General features: G+C 40.7%; 1 protein-coding gene across 1 annotated transcript; it reads left to right on the top strand.

Annotated features, from left to right (window-relative positions):
• The first annotated feature begins 209 nt into the window (after window positions 1–209).
• BTNL2 (butyrophilin like 2) lies at window positions 210–15,550 on the top strand. The gene is made up of 9 exons (XM_055574636.1): window positions 210–288; window positions 2,279–2,626; window positions 4,598–4,879; window positions 6,386–6,406; window positions 9,869–10,216; window positions 11,360–11,641; window positions 12,312–12,416; window positions 13,501–13,557; window positions 15,489–15,550. Exons 1-9 carry the CDS (start codon window positions 210–212, stop codon window positions 15,548–15,550), a joined length of 1,584 nt encoding a protein of 527 aa, XP_055430611.1.
• The last annotated feature ends 1,264 nt before the right edge of the window (window positions 15,551–16,814 follow it).

Here is a 16,814-nt window from a genome sequence, read left to right as displayed (position 1 = left end):
CATAAAGTACAACAGTGTAAGTAAGAGGTTGGAAATGATGGATAAAAGCAGAGAAAGGGAGCCAAGCCCATTTCATCATTTGATTGTGGAAGATATTGATGTTGCTTCCCTGTTACGTCTCCGTAACCACTGGAAACCACAGAAGCGCTTGTGCATTACAGCCACACTTAGGTACAGTTGTATTTTCTCTTGTGTTTACCCCAGGGAGGATGGTGGAGCTTCCTGGATACAGCCTGTCTGGTGTGTTTGCCTCCTTCTTCTTTATACTTCTCAGCATGAAGCAATCAGGTAGGATGCTCTTCTTCCCTTTACCATATATTCCAGTGTCTCAGAGGTCCCGTCTGGGTGACGACTTCCAAATTCAAAAGAGCTAGTATAATATTAAGAGTGGGGATCCAGGGGTCAAAGCCCTTGTGTTCCACAAAGACCTCCTTCTCCTCCAGCTGTGTTATGTTTGGAAAGTTACTTGAATACCTTCTGCCTTAGTTTTCTCATCCTTAAGATAAGAATAACAACCTAACTGTATCTCATAGGCTCACATGGGCTTTAATATTAAATGAGGGTGTACATGAAAAACACTTGAATCAGCACCTGGAACACGGTGAGTCATTCATTCTCCTGCTTCTATTCAGGATAACTCTTGCAGGGCAAGAAAGGGGGCTGCTTCTTACCGTAAATTAAACAGTGTGAAAATACATGGAAATAAACTTGAAGGAGAGTTGCAAGAAATGGGCTTGGAAATCTCAGTAGCTGAATTTTCTTGGTTGAAATATTGTAACTTGAAAACAGATTGTGAAAAGTCAAAGTCAGTGGGTAGCATCAGAACCCCCAGTAAAATGCAGGATGACAAGGTGGGAAAAAATCATGGCACAGGACATCGGAATCACTTTTCACTTTCATGATTGGAGAAGGAAATGGCAACTCACTCCAGTATTCTTGCCTGGAGAATCCCAGGGACAGAGGAGCCTGTTGGGCTGCTGTCTATGGGGTCGCACAGAGTCGGACACAACTGATGCAACTTAGCAGCAGTAGCAGCAGACAGAGGCTGCCAGGAGCTATATGATGTGGTGAGGCTGCCCTCCTCTCTAGTGATGCACTTTCCTAAGCTGTAAAATTCACCCAGATGGCACAACTTGCATTCTAGTGTTATGCTCAGATTTCATCAACACAGAATACCAGCAGATATCCACCTGTGCTCCAGAGTGAGCACTATCGACTTGATGCTGAACAACAACTCAACAAGATGAAGTTCCTTCTTAGGAGTTTTGGATCTGCACAGAGAAAGTGCAACTGGCCCTGGAATATTTTAGGATGAGAAAAAAACATAATATACATGACATGAAATTAGGAAGTATAGGAACATGCAGAATTATGAAACATCTCTTCAATTTGTAGATAACAAAGAAGTCAAACATGACTTAAAATTTTATCGAAAGGCTCGAACTCTTTATACTAATCACTGCCTTTAATCTGCCAAAAATATCCTTGCAAAAGCTGCATTTTACATAGCCCTAGTAATTGGAATCTTGCCTGTTTCAGAGAAAAACAAAACAAAACAAATCCAGTTCATTACTTAGGACAAGACAAGAACAATTCTGAAAAGCCTAAAAATCTATTGAATAAATCTATTATCTAAAATTTAGGAAAAGTGATTACAACGTCAGTCACTAAAGTGAAATTGTTATTGTTCAGTCGCTAAGTCGTGTTTGACTCTTTACATCCTCCTGAACTGCAACATGCCAGGCTTCCCTGTCCTCCACTATCTCCCTAAGTTTGCTCAAACTCATGTCCGTTGAGTCAGTGATACCATCCAACTGTCTCATCCTCTGTGAAATTACTAACTATAAAATAAATCACTGTAAAATATAAAATAAGCCACTAACTAATAAAGTTTTCAATTAGAAAATCAGTTTACACTTTAACTTATTTGAGAATAAAAGCAGTGTAGAGGTGGTAATTGTTAATCTTAAAGATGAAGAAATTGAGATTGCAAATCAATTTCTCAAGAACAATGGGTTTCTCTCCAAATCACACATCTGGTAAGTGATCAATTCAGCACTCGTACTCAGGTTTTTGAATTACATGCTATTTTCAGTACACAAGATTGTCTCTGTAACCACCAAACATACATATCATAATGGCTGGATTTCTTTAAAACATTGCAAATAAAACCTCCCCTCCTCCAGGTGCCTCTGTTTTGATAGACTAGACATCCCAAAGCAATCGTATTGCTCCTCCAGGTGACATCTCCCGATTCCTCTGTGTCACTCTTTTGTAGATGACTTCAGAGTGACGGGTTCTGCCCATCCTATCCTGGCCATGGTCGGGGAAGATGCCCTCCTCACTTGTCAACTCCTTCCCAAGAGGACCGCAATGCACATGGAGGTGAGGTGGTACCGCTCGGAGCCCAGCACTCCTGTGTTTTTGTATCGGGATGGAGATGAGGTAACGGAGGTACAGATGGAGGAGTACAGAGGCCGGGTAGAGTGGATAGAAGACAGCATCACTGAGGGAAGCGTGGCTCTGAAGATTCACAGCCTCCAGCCATCCGATCATGGGCAGTACTGGTGCCGTGTCAAAGACGACAACTACCTTGCAGAAACAAGCCTGCTACTCCAAGTAGCCAGTGAGTATCTGGGGAAAGACACAGGCTCTCAGAAGGGGAGGTATATTAACTTGCATTAAGCTCATTTCCAGTTGAACAATTCTCTTTTAATCATGGAGGCAATTGCTGATGTCCAGTCTTCTGATTCATTTGGAGGCAAGTGGTTCTGTAGGCTTTAAAGTGAGCTCAGTTATAAACAATTTCCCCAAGTTTAACTTACACGGTTTTGGCTATTCTTGAGGATTATTTAAAATTGATGACACGTAGTTATTAGCAATTTTGCTGAGGCAAGAATTCATGCCATACGGGTTAGTGTGCAAAGGCAAGTCAGCTGCTGTGTGAGCGAGTCTAGTTGACAAGCCCCGCATCTCTGTTCTCTGCTGCTGCTCCTAAGTTGCTTCAGTCGTGTCTGACTCTGTGCTGAGCCTCAAATACACAGTCACTGGGATGTGAACTCACTGTCTGAGTAACGCTGCCTTCAGTTAAAAAGCTAATGATGAGACTGCAGAGGTTAAGAACATTGTGCCTTTATGGAGATTATGGATACTAGTGTTCAGTGAAATTGGGGCTCATAGATGATTTGGAGACATACCCATTGTGAGTGGCAAGGGCCTGCATGATGCTTTTGTGTTAGCAAAGCAGGAAGGGGTTGGAAGAAATAAATCACACTGAAGAAAGGATCGCTCTGTGGAAAAACAAATATCTGGAAGTAATGGATCATATGGCTCCCTGGCAGAAGTAACTACTTCATGTGCTAAAGAGAAAATTGCTGTTGTCATTTAGTCACTAAGTCGTGTCTGACTCTTTTGTGACCACGTGGACTGTAGCCTGCCGGGTTCCTCTATCCATGGGATTTCCCAGACAAGAATCCTGGAGTGGGTTGCCATTTCCTTCTCCAGGGGATCTTCCCAGCCTAGGGATTGAACCCACATCTCCTGTATTGGCAGGCAGATTTACCTTTACCACTGAGCCGCCAGGGAAGCCCAGAAGAAAAAATTAGGCAAATCCATTTACCTTATCAGGAAAATTGTTCTAAGGAGAATTTAACCTCTCTAGCTGATGCTGCTCTCTTCTTTGCTCCCCTACGAGGTTGATCTCCAACACCTTCTTTTTCTCAACACCTATGTGTGATTATTACTGTTATTAAGTTCAAGTTGACTCAAGATAGATGAAAAGAATCCACAAACTTCTGAGATATGGAGTGGGGAGGGCCCGTACCAAGGCATTTCACTTTCAGGTACATCTGAAAAGAAGCTATGCATTTTCTAAGGCTCTGGGTGAAGAAAATCGGTCTCTGTTCTCAACAAGTGGTAGAGACAAAATTGTCATCTATGGAAAATAGAATCCCCTTTGTTTGGGTTTGAGAGTTGTGTTAAATAGAGAAAGAACTTCATGATTATATAAAACTCGGATTCTCAAAAACATTTCCCATGGAATGGAATGCTTAGATACAGAAAGTCCTCATGAGACTTCCCATTTTGCATACCCCAGGTTATCTGTTTTCTCCCCCAGGTCACAACCACCAACAAAAGGAATGGGAAGAATATTCTCTCTGGAGAAGAGTTCTCACTTTACAGTAAATATTCTGTTTAAATTGGAGTCAAGATATCATCCAACATGTCCAAATGCCTGACATAATAATATTAAGATGAAAAAGGCAAAGTCTGTCTCACAAGGGAGTTCATGAGTAAATTGTAACAAATCTTAGTTTGCAGTGCTAGAGACAGAAGCAAAATGTCATTATGTAACTCTTATTTTCCTGTCTGAGTTTGAATGAAAATACTGCTCATATGCTAGAATTTAAAGATCCAGACTAAGGTATAAAGTGTATGTGAGTTCCAGTTTGAATGGGAGGAGGACTTTGGGCCACCTTTTGTTCAGCAGAGCCTTGAAGTTCTGCTCTCTCCCTATGAGCAAGGTCACTGGACTCCCAGCTCTGTGATTTGTGCCTCCATGGGCTCCAGGACTCAGGGCTGTGTCTTTCTACCACAGGTCTGGGGTCTGACCCTTACATCCACATGGACGGATCTGTAGAAAGTGGACTCCAGCTTGTGTGCACTGCAAAGGGCTGGTTCCCGGAACCTCAGGTTTCCTGGCAAGACATCAAGGGAGAAAAGTTGCTGACTTTCTCTAATTATAACTTCCAAGATGAAGATGGCTTGTTTTATGTAGAAAGCACTCTTGTGGTCAGGGATGCCTCTACAGAGGCTGTGTCCTGCTTCATCCACAACCCTTCACTCGCCGAGGAGAAGGGCTCAGATGTCTCCATCCCAGGTCAGTGCTCTGCATCTAGGATCAAGATGCTCCCATTAGTAGGAAAGGTTGAAGGGACTGTTCTGTAGCACCTAATATTTTTTAATCAAGAAGAATATATAATATTTAGTAATATGCATTGTGTGTGTGTTAGTTGCTCAGTCATGTCTGACTCTTTGCAACCCCATGGACTGTAGCCCGCCAAGCTCCTCTGTCCATGGAATTCTCCAGACAAGAATACTGGAGTGGGTTGCCATTTTCCTTCTTCAGGAGATCTTCCTGACCCCGAGTCTCCTACATTGCAGGTGGATTCTTTACCATCTGAGCCACCAGGGAAGCACCAATATGCATTAAAAACTATAAAACATTTATGGCTGGAGATATACATACGCTATATAGCTATATTGTTAATGGCATTCCATTTATTTTTGGATTCTGCCTTTTCTTCTTTATTAATTTTCTTTTCTCACAAGTATGTGTTACACTGTGAAGGAAATACAACTATTCGTTCAACTGAAATGTTTTCTTGTGCTGTATTTTTGCCAGTTACATCTAGGAACTTATCATCTGAAGATAATCAGAGATGGAGACAACTATTTACACAGTAATGCATCTTTATTATAGCCTCATTTATAAATAGCAGCAAAAATAGCAGCCAGAAACCCAATACAACAGTGGAGTGTTAAGTGTCTTATGTTACTATACATTATAGCATTGATGAAAAACAGTATTTAAAATACTATTTAAATTTAAATACTATTTAATACTTAAATAGTATTTAAAACAGGATTTAAAAGATTATTGGCTTTAAATAACTTAAAATTGCACTAAGACTTTTGGGACACCCTCTACATTTAGATATAAAGATGTAAGTACATAGCTATTTACATAAATGGTTATAGGGAAAAAGTTAAATGTTATATGTTGCTGTTAAAAGGAGTCAAATATATATACATATGTATATATAATTACAAAGCATATATTAATATACCTCTCAGTTTGTAATTATGGGTGATAATTGTCTTTGTCCACATATTATAAAGGTATAAAAATACACTTTTCATATATGTGGAATGGAGAGGGAGCGTCTAGGGGAAGGCACAGGACAGCTAGTGTGAGTTTCTAGTGTGAGTAAGCAGTGCCATCGTGATAACTGGCCTCATGCACCAGCTGCACCCTCTCACCCTGCTATGATTTCTGCACGTGCTCTTTGTCCCAAGGGGCCTGCATTTATTAAAAATAATATTATTGTTTCAATACAATAGTTAAATATGTTAAAGATAAGCAGAAACAAGCAGAACCATGGGGTGGTAGAATTGAGAACATTCTTGTGCAGAGAAAGGGAAAAATAGCTGGACCACCAGGCGAAAAAAAAATGTCATTATTTTTCTACATTTTATTTCTTTCTTATGAATCAACTGTTTTGAGAAAATGTAGACCTTGCTTTTTTTGGGAGGGGGAGGAAATATTTTCTCTCCTTTCTCTTAGAACAAATTCCTTAATATGTTATTCTCATTCTTTTTCCAGAAAAACTCCAAACAGAGCTGGGTAAGCAGAGATGGTTGGTGTGCATGAGTGTACACAAGCCTCTGCCCTCCCTCCACCCCTGAGGAAGGCGATGCTCCCTGGACAAAGCACACACAGTGAAGGCGACACTTCGTGACCCAGATGAGAAACTGGGGCATGATCTTCCCAAGTCTCACCTTAGTACTGGAGGGACCAGCAAAGTGCAGTCTCACGCAGGCACCTTTACACTGCATAACCTGCTACTTTCTGTGTCCGTGGGGACCACTGTGAGCCCCAGATGGGTACCTAAAATGGGTGCAGACGGAAGCTCTGCCCCACTGGGCGGGAGGAGAGGGAGTGTGTAGGGGACGGCATGGGACCGCTGGTGTGAGTTTCTGGCGTGAGTAAGCAGTGCTGTCGTGATAACTGGAGGTCCTCACCCACCCACGCCTGCACCCTCTCGCCCTGCTATGGTTTCTGCACCTGCTCTTCACCCCTGGGGGCCTGACCTCATCACTGTTGGGAGGAAGCTGTGACTTTCCTGGATGCAGCCTGGGACCCTGTGCTCCAGGTGGTCATTTTCCTCTTTTTCTTTACTTACTAGTTGGACTGCAGATATTATTTTATGGTACCTAAGATAAGTGGTTTAAACAATAACCAACGGATTTTTAAGCCTCTTTCAGTTTCTCCTTTGATGCTTTGTATCTTCCCCCCTCTCCTCCTTTCTGTGACCTCTTCTCTGAGCCCATAAAAACCAGTCTGCTACCCACCTGCTCATTTTCTCCTTCCGTTGATACCCTGCTCTCCTTTAAGTCACCTGCTACAGGAATATGTGTGAAGGTGTGTGTGGGTGCCTGTGTGCACGTTAGGTTTCAGCCCATATGGGAGTTTTCAAGGAAAATTAAGGTGGAGAGCACACCCCAGTCTCTGCCAGAGTCTAGTGTGATACTTTGGACACCTTTGGGCCATAAAGATAAAGAGAAGGACCTTGGAACAGTCAAAGGTAACTCTGTAGACTGAGGAGATAAGATAACTCTGTAGACTGTGCCCCGATAAGCCTTACCCTCCAACTGAAATCCCTTCCCTCCTGGGGTGGACAGAAAGCTTGACTGGCAAAGCTTGTCAGTTACAGCTCAGAAAACCGAGCCAGTGTTGGGCAGGCTGGCCTACATGTCTGTCCCTTAGGAAGATCCTCTCATTTCTCTGAGTTATTTGAATCAAAATGACATGCTCCTTGGAGACCCAGCACACAAAGTACAGTCTGATGTCCTGTTGTTTCTAAGTGGTGCATGCCTTCTGGGACCAAAGGTAAATAAGATGAAAAGACCAGAACTTCCCTTCGCTCTGCCCTCAGGAGCCTTGAGGATGAGCTGGTAATAGAGAGGAGATCAGGGAGTTCAAAGCTGCCACTGTGTTGTTAGAGCTTGTGACTTAGAGCTCAGAGGCTGCTGGCAAACCAAGATTTCTATAGAAGTCCTGAAACTGAAATCCTAGTTCCTACTCTGGCAAATGTTATTGGTTATAAAAATAATAACTAATTTTTTGAAATGATAATCACATGCCCAGAATGATGCTAAATGATTTTGGGGAGTTATTTTCTTTTCTTCCAATAATTTAAAAGGTGAATAGATTTATCATCATTTTACAGTTGGGGAATAATCAATTTTAGCTCTTAATTATCAATCTCTGGTAGGGAAATCTAGTTTGAGATTTAATATGTACCACAGCCTGGATTTCTATTATAAATTATCTTTTTGTTGTTTAGTTGCTAAGTAGTGTCCAACACTTTGGAGAAGGAAATGGCAACCCACTCCAGTATTCTTGCCTGGAGAATCCCATAGACAGAGGAGCCTGACAGGCTACAGTCCATGGGGTTGCAAGAGTCAGACATGACTTAGTGCACTGTCTCTCACTGTCTCTCACAGCCCATGGATAGGAGAAAAGAAAAAAAACCATATAGATAACAAAGATGAGGAAATAGTCTGCTTTATTACCCTAAGACACATGGATGGAGAAATAGCAGCAAACTAACTCCTAGCTCTTTTTTATCCTGACTCCTACATTTGTATTTAGATTTTAACAGGTTCATATAAAGTAGAAATAATATGTTTTAGGTAAAATTGCAAAACAAAGCAAACAACATGCTGGAAATAACTGGGAGACAAATTTTATCAAGAATAGAACAGAATAATCTGAAAATTAGAATTATGTTTCTAGAGAAGTACCTAGAAGATTACCTATGAAATACATAATGAGGACATTTTGCCTTTGATCATTGATTCCTCACATAAACAAGTGACACATTTATGCCTGGATTTCTATTATAAATTATCTTTTTGTTGTTTAGTTGCTAAGTAGTGGCCAACTCTTTGCAGCCCCATGGACTGTGGCCCACCAGGCTCCTCTGTCCATGGGATTTTCCAGGCAAGAATACTGGGCAAGATTCTAGGCAAAAATAACATTATAAGATCATTATAACATTTTTCAAGATCACCCGAGAACACTGACTAGTGTGTGTTTAGAGGCTCACATATGTGGGACCTTAGGCACTGAAATATGATGACTGGATCTGACGCATAAGGTATTATAAGGGCGTTTCTTCATATTTCATTACTAAAAAGCCACCTCATTTTCATTTCGTTGCCATTATCAAGGTCTATAATGGGATTGGCTCCAATAACCTCAGGTCGTGAATCTCTTGCCTCACTCACACTGCATTGCTATCATTGTAGTCCTTTATATACGGATTATTTTTTTTGAAAGTGAAAGTTGCTCAGTCACGTCCGACTCTTTGTAACCTCATGGACTATACAGTCCATGGAATTCTCTAGGCCAGAATACTGGAGTGGGTAGCCATTCTCTTCTTCAGTGGATCTTCCCAACCCAGGGATCAAACCCAGGTCTCACAAATTGCAGGTGAATTCTTTACCAGCTGAGCCACAAGTGATGTCCAAGAATACCGGAGTGAGTAGCCTATTCCTTCTCCAGGGGATCTTCCTAATCCAGGAATTGAACTGGGGTCTCCTCCACTGTAGGAGGATTCTTTACCAACTGAGCTATCAGGGAAGGCTTAACTCCAGGCAAACCTTTTTATTTTGATAGTGACATATATGTCTTGTAGTATAAGAAACTGAGACATACACAGATTAAGAAGTAGTTTAAGGTCATGCAAATTTGAAATGATAAAATGTTAATTTGATTTTAATTGCAATATTATTTTCTTATGGGTCTATAAACTAAATGAGATTATAGGAAAGGGCTGCAGGTGTGGGTTTAATAAGTGATAATCTTCAGATGCAACCATGGGGTGGTTCTGCCTTGCACAGGGGCAACCTCTATCCTGATTCCACCAGATCTCCACCTCTGTAAAGAATACCTTTGAACCTCAGGCCCCCCCTCCGCCGGATGTCCCGAGTCCTAAACACTACTTGAGATGTTCTTGCAGATGACACTATTTGCTCCAGTTTGAATCTTCCATTGTGCTTTGTCTGCTGTATTTAACAGCTTCCTTAAAAGTGATTGGACCTTCCCAGCCCATCCTTGTTAGAGTGGGAGAAGACATACAGTTAACCTGCTCCCTGGCCCCAAAGACTGATGCACAGAGCATGGAGGTGCTGTGGGTCCAATCCCACCGTCATCCTGCTGTTTACGTCTATACGGATGGGGCCCGTGTGGCTGGAGAGCAGATGGCAGAGTATCGGGGGAGGACTGTGCTGCTGAGTGATGCTATCAGTGAGGGGAGGCTGACCCTGCAGATAAACGATGCCAGGACTTCAGATGATGGGAAGTATCGGTGCATTTTTGAAAAAGACGGGGTCTACCAGGAGGCCGATTTGGATCTGAAGATCATAGGTAAGGATTCTAGACAGATGTTCTGAATTCAATGTCTGTTCCTACTGCTTTTAACTTGCTGGGTCCTGGAAAATTTCTCTGGCACCTGAAATTTTCTTAATGTCCATTCACTCACCAAATGTACAGTAAATTCTCCCACATGCTGGAGCTATCATAGATACATAACGTCCACAAACTCGAATGGACCAGACCTAATTATTTGTGTGTAGAATTTGTATCCTTCCCAGGATCTCCATAAAGTGGCCATACCTCTAGTGAAATGTGAGATTCTTACTCCATAATGACACAGGACTCATTATTTCAGTGTGTTACTAAAATATTGGGAAAGATGTAGTTATTAGGAAATATGGTAATTTGAAGGTTAAACTGTTGGGTTGGCCAAAAGTTCACTCAAGTTTTTCCATTTTAAAATGTCTTAAAAATAAACTTTTTGGCCAACCCAACAGATCTACCATATAGGAAAAAAATAAAAATGTCGACAGTATTGGCAGGGATGGAGGAGGGACAAGATCACTCCCTGCATCATGATTTCCCTCTGTCTATGTTTGTGGGTGAAAACTGATTTTTCTAAGGTTGGCAACTGCCATTGAGGACATTGCCTAACTCACAGATAATCTGTTTCTCCCACGGGTGGTGTATCCAAATTAATAAATATGTTTAGAAAACATCCATGGGAGCACAAGTTAACAAGTTTAATGAACGTCATAATTTTCTGCCATTGGAAACATGTATTTATAAGATTTTGTTCTTTGAGAATATTCTCTTATCCATTTTTCTGGCCATGTTGATTCATGACCTTATCAGAGTTAATTTTTGGGGTATAGAAGAATAAAAATTGGATTTGAAATTTATTGCATCCTTTAATCTGTCCCAGAATAATTTTAGGAATGCAAAACATAAAAATATGCAAACAAAAGGAAACAAGGGTTCCAGCTAGTCTCATTCCTGCTGCTGCTGCGAAGTCGCTTTAGTCGTGTCCGACTCTGTGCGACCCCAGAGACCGCTAAGTGGCGTATAAACTTCGCTTACCATAAGCTTCATTTTCTGCTCCAAGCATCTGAACCCCTCTTTCCCCTCGCAGTGAACTCACTATGTAACCACTTGCAGAGGCTCTCAGTTGCCTTCCTTGATCTTTATTCCCAGGTCTGGGTTCTTCCCCTCAAATCTCCATGGAGGGACCGAAGGATGGAGAAGTAAAGCTAAAGTGCACTTCGGAAGGCTGGTTCCCACAGCCCCAAGTGCAATGGAGGGACATGGAAGGAAACACAATACCATCATCTTCCCAGGACCTGACTCAAGGCAGCCAGGGGCTATTTCAAGTGGAGGCATTTCTACTGGTCACAAACAGCTCTGTTGTGAATGTGACCTGCTCCATCAGCAGCCCCTTTATTGGCGAGGAGAAAAAGACAACTTTTTCTACTTCAGGTTAGTGATTCCGTGTGCTCCTCTCAGCTTTGTGAATTAAATACAAAGACCAACCGAGACTTACTCATTTTACTGCTTTTCTATTTTTTTTTCCTTTTATGATGAAGTCTATTGCTATCTCTTGCAAAGCTGGTCTTCAAGACATCTATAGATTCTACTCTTTTGAGCTTCTCCCTGAAATCCCCCTCTAAAGCCATAAGGTTATATGGTTATATCATCAGCTACTAAATTCCAAGAATTGACTCTATCATCACTGTATCTACAATCTCTTTTTCAGTGCAAAAACATTGACATCCCTTCCCCCTGCCCCTCATGACAGGTTTTCTTCCAGATTAGAAATTAATTTTCCATGGCACCATTTTCATGGCTGCAGATTCAGTAAATTTATCTTTTTGCCATTCTTGCTGTTCCAGTGTTTGTGGTGATGATAGAGTTGGAAAAGAGAAAGGGGAGAAATGTGTGTGTTTCTGAGAGGGGCTAATGGGAAAGCTAGCATGAACCTCTAGTCTCTCCTCGGCTTGTGCAGAGCAGGGAGCAACAGACCAACTTTCTTCTGGACAGGACCAATTCTCATCCTCCTCTGCAGCCTAGGAGCTGCTCAGATGAGAAGAACAATCCTGAAATTCTCCCAGTTTCAGGATTTAATGTGATTCTGGGGCTTCCTTTTCAGAGTCCAGGATGATTTATTCATGGAACATACTGCTGATTTGGGGATTGCTTCTTCTTCTTCTTGTTGGAGTTGTAGGCTTGATCTGGAGGAAAAACTGCAGAAAAGGTGAGTTAGGAGAACAGAAACAGTGTGGAACAGGCTTTGCGGCAGGAACCTTTTCAGCAGACACTGAAGCACAAAGGCATCCAGTGGATATTCAGTAATTAATGAAACATGAGAGTCCATGGCTTACATGCATGTAATTGAGGATCAGTGTTGAATGAGATCAATTTACAGTAATAACAGAAGCAAAAGGAATAAAAGATAAAAATTTAATCTCCTAGTGCACATTCCCAGGTGATCTAGTGGAGGGAGATTAAGAAAAAAAATGGCATAGACATCCTTGCTCTGAAGCTGAGACTTAACTGGATTCTGTCAGCATGAACTGATTTCACTGAGATCATTAAAATACGATGATTTACTTATCAGTTTTCCTTGCTCTGAAGGAAGGGCTTCTCATATACTGGTGATTTTGTGAGCCATAGAAAGTTCTTCCACTTTAACTTTCTTAAGTCGTAGTACCTTTTTTCCCTGTTTGGATGTTAATATCATGAAATTAATATTTTAAAATATTCCTATGTTGCTTATTATCAGAATGGATTTTCTTTCTCTGCAGTGAATGAGACATTGGATTCAAAAACAGCTCACCCAGAATGAATCCTTTCTGAGGGAAACAAGCTTGTGACCTACAGAGAGTCACGCAGCCAGATGTCCCGCAACAATTTGACGGCTTCCTTTGCAAACTGGGACTGGAGGGGCTCGTCTCAGGAGGGTGGTACTGAGAGGCGGAGGTTAGGGATAGGACAGGATAGGCCTTGAGTGTTGCCAAGGACAGCGTCCTGAAGAAGTTGTGTCTGTATTATCTGAGAATGCGTTGGGATAAGGGGTTGCTATGGGAATGAGTACTGGGCCATTTCCTCTCCTCTAGGCCTCCACTGCCTGAAGATGTCTCTAGGGCGTTAGAATCTCCCTTGACTACACCTCTGGAGGCCTCTCCTTTGATAACATGAACAAGTGCCCTATTTATGGTGCGTGAGTTCTCAGTTGTAAATTTTAGCACTGTGCCACCTGGGAAGCCTTATCTATACTTTCCCCCAGTATTCTTATCTGATATTCTGCACCCCCTTCTTTTTTTGGTCTCCTAGTGTAGGTTCTTCTGAATCTTTCCTGCACCCAAAGGAGTCTCAGCAGCACCTCCAAGGAGAACAATTACTATGGATTCTGGAAACCAGGGTTATATTCTAAGTCCCAGTTCTTTTCTCTTTTCACCAACTACTAGAAGGGGACCGGCCCACTCACTCACTCAGCTAATCAAGAGGATTTAACCTTACTCTCGTGTCATATCTGACCTGGAGACTTAGCCTTTCTGTGAGCTGTCGTATCCCAAGCTCTCTAATATCCTGCCTGCTGATCACAATCTGATATCTGATAACAAAAGACCTTTAGAAAATCCAATGGAAAATGCAACTTAGCCTAGAGGAGGAAGCGCAGGGAACAATCAAGTATTTGATTTGTGTCCCTAGAAGGATAACAATTATCCCAATGGGACTGAGAAAACAAAAAATACAGTTAAAATAAGGAAGAGAAAATACAGCTAAATGTAAGGAGGAAAATCTGATCACTAAGATATAATCTTGAAAATCCCATAAAGTGTGTAATTTCTGCATCAAACTTTCTCAGAAAGTTAATTGAGAGTGTGGAGTGAGGAAATTTTTCAGAAATACTAGTCCAAGAGGAAACTGTGTTACATGTCATGTATATGAAAATGTCAATTTTAGTTTTAGAGAGCAAAAGCGTACAATTTAAAATTAATGCTTACAAAATAAACAGAAGCAATATGTACAACACAAGCAATAAAATGCAGTGTAAATAAAAAAATATTTTATTTTATTTTATTTTTTTTTAAATTTCATTTTATTTTTAAACTTTACAATATTATATTAGTTTTGCCAAACATCTAAATGAATCCACCACAGGTATACCCGTGCTCCCCATCCTGAACCCTCCTCCCTCCTCCCTCCTCCCTCCCCATACCCTCCCTCTGGGTCATCCCAGTGCACCAGCCCCAAGCATCCAGTATCGTGCATCGAACCTGGACTGGCGACTCGTTTCCTACATGATATTATACATGTTTCAATGCAATTCTCCCAAATCTCCCCACCCTCTCCCTCTCCCACAGAGTCCATAAGACTGATCTATACATCAGTGTCTCTTTTGCTGTCTCGTACACAGGGTTATTGTTACCATCTTTTTAAAGATGTATATATATATATACATATATATATGTGTTAGTATACTGTATTGGTGTTTTTCTTTCTGGCTTACTTCACTCTGTATAATAGGTTCCAGTTTCATCCACCTCATTAGAACTGATTCAAATGTATTCTTTTTAATGGCTGAGTAATACTCCATTGTGTATATGTACCACTGCTTTCTTATCCATTCATCTGCTGATGGGCATCTAGGTTGCTTCCATGTCCTGGCTATTATAAACAGTGCTGCGATGAACATTGGGGTACATTTGTCTCTTTCCCTTCTGGTTTCCTCAGTGTGTATCCCCAGCAGTGGGATTGCTGGATCATAAGGCAGTTCTATTTCCAGTTTTTTAAGGAATCTCCACACTGTTCTCCATAGTGGCTGTACTAGTTTGCATTCCCACCAACAGTGTAAGAGGGTTCCCTTTTCTCCACACCCTCTCCAGCATTTATTGCTTATAGACTTTTGGATTGCAGCCATTTTAACTGGCGTGAAATGGTACCTCATAGTGGTTTTGATTTGCATTTCTCTGATAATGAGTGATGTTGAGCATCTTTTCATGTGTTTGTTAGCCATCTGTATGTCTTCTTTGGAGAAATGTCTATTTAGTTCTTTGGCTCATTTTTTGATTGGGTCATTTATTTTTCTGGAGTTGAGCTGTAGGAGTTGCTTGTATATTTTTGAGATTAGTTGTTTGTCAGTTGCTTCATTTGCTATTATTTTCTCCCATTCTGAAGGCTGCCTTTTCACCTTGCTAATAGTTTCCTTTGTTGTGCAGAAGCTTTTAATTTTAATTAGGTCCCATTTGTTTATTTTTGCTTTTAAAATCACAGTTAATTAAAACAAAGAAGCCACACATAGGAGAAGAAGGAATGTGAAAAAACAAAGATTTGGAAAAAGTCTTAAAGTCTTCTGAAGTGAGACTGAGGGACACCTCCGAATGACAGACTGCACTTTCTAAGAAGGCAGACATCACGATTTTCACTGTCCTTTGAAGATTATTCATCTGTGACATTCTGGAATTTTCTCTTTTGGATCATGTTTTTTTTTTTTTCCATACTTAAACTCAAATTTATATTTGAAGTTATGTACTGTAATATTCTAGTATGTAATATTATTCTTTCACAAGTGTATTCACGCTTATTTTATTTAGCTTTAAAATTTTTCCAATTGTGGTAAAATACACACAAAATTCATCATTTTAGTCATTTTAGAGTGTCTAATTCTTGTTGTTGTTTTAACTAAAAGGGAACCAAAATCCATAAACAGTTTTCAGGGCTTTATTCAGACTCTGATTTTACAGTTTCTTGAAGAGAGAAATCTCAATGGCAGAATGCAAAATGGGAAAGATGCTATTAGTAAGATGAGAAAGATATGTAATTGCTGAAATGATGTCTCAAATCTGAATTCAATTAAGATTAGGAAGGAATGTAATCAAAGTGTATTTAATTTTCCTATCCATTAAAGTTTTAAGGAAAAGAATAAAGTGTCCAAGACATCAGTATTTTTTCCATTCACAATACGTGCAACCATCATTAGTATTCAGTTCCAGAATATTTTCATCTGAAAGGAAACTCCATCACCGTTAAGTAGTCATACCCATTTGCCCCTCCCTCCAGCCTCTAGTCCACCTTGTTTCTGTAAATTTGCCTAGACTGGGTATTTCACATAAACGGAGTCATAAAATACTGTGCATAGACTTTTGGTGTGTCTGTAATTTTTTTTTTTTTTTTTTACTTAGTATGGTGTTTTTAAAGTTCATCCATGTTGTCAAATATTCCAGTACTTCATTTCACCTTTTTTTCATTAAAAGATTTTATTTTTTAAGAGTTTTTTTCCAGGTTTACAGCAAAATTGAGTGGAAAATCCAGAGTATTCCCATATCCCTCCCCTCTCACCCTTTAGTTTCCTCTATTATCAACAATTTGCATTGGTGTGGTGCATATGTTACAACATATGAACCAAAATTGATACAGTACTTTCAACTTAAGTCTAGGGTTTGCTTATGTGTCATACACACACACACACACACACACACGCACACACACACTCACACACACACACATAGGCTTTCCTGGTAGCTCAGAGGTAAAAGAATCTGCCTACAATGTAGGAGCCGCAGAGGATGAGGGTTCAGTCCCTGGGTGGGGAAGATCTCCTGGAGGAGGGCATGGCAACCTACTCCAGTATTCTTGCCTGGGTCTCAGA

The sequence above is a fragment of the Bubalus kerabau genome, chromosome 3 (genome assembly GCF_029407905.1).
Source record: "Bubalus kerabau isolate K-KA32 ecotype Philippines breed swamp buffalo chromosome 3, PCC_UOA_SB_1v2, whole genome shotgun sequence".
Lineage (NCBI taxonomy): Eukaryota > Metazoa > Chordata > Mammalia > Artiodactyla > Bovidae > Bubalus > Bubalus kerabau.
The sequence above is the reverse complement of the archived record's forward strand: the minus strand, read 5'-3'. Positions and strand labels throughout refer to the sequence as shown.

Excerpts from the sequence above, each read along its gene's own strand:
- BTNL2 (XM_055574636.1), top strand. The coding sequence starts at position 210 with ATGGTGGAGCTTCCTGGATACAGCCTGTCTGGTGTGTTTGCCTCCTTC. Across the intron at positions 4,880-6,385 it reads CTCAGATGTCTCCATCCCAG|AAAAACTCCAAACAGAGCTG; the intron begins GTCAGTGCTCTG and ends TTCTTTTTCCAG. Across the intron at positions 12,417-13,500 it reads GAGGAAAAACTGCAGAAAAG|GTTCTTCTGAATCTTTCCTG; the intron begins GTGAGTTAGGAG and ends CTCCTAGTGTAG.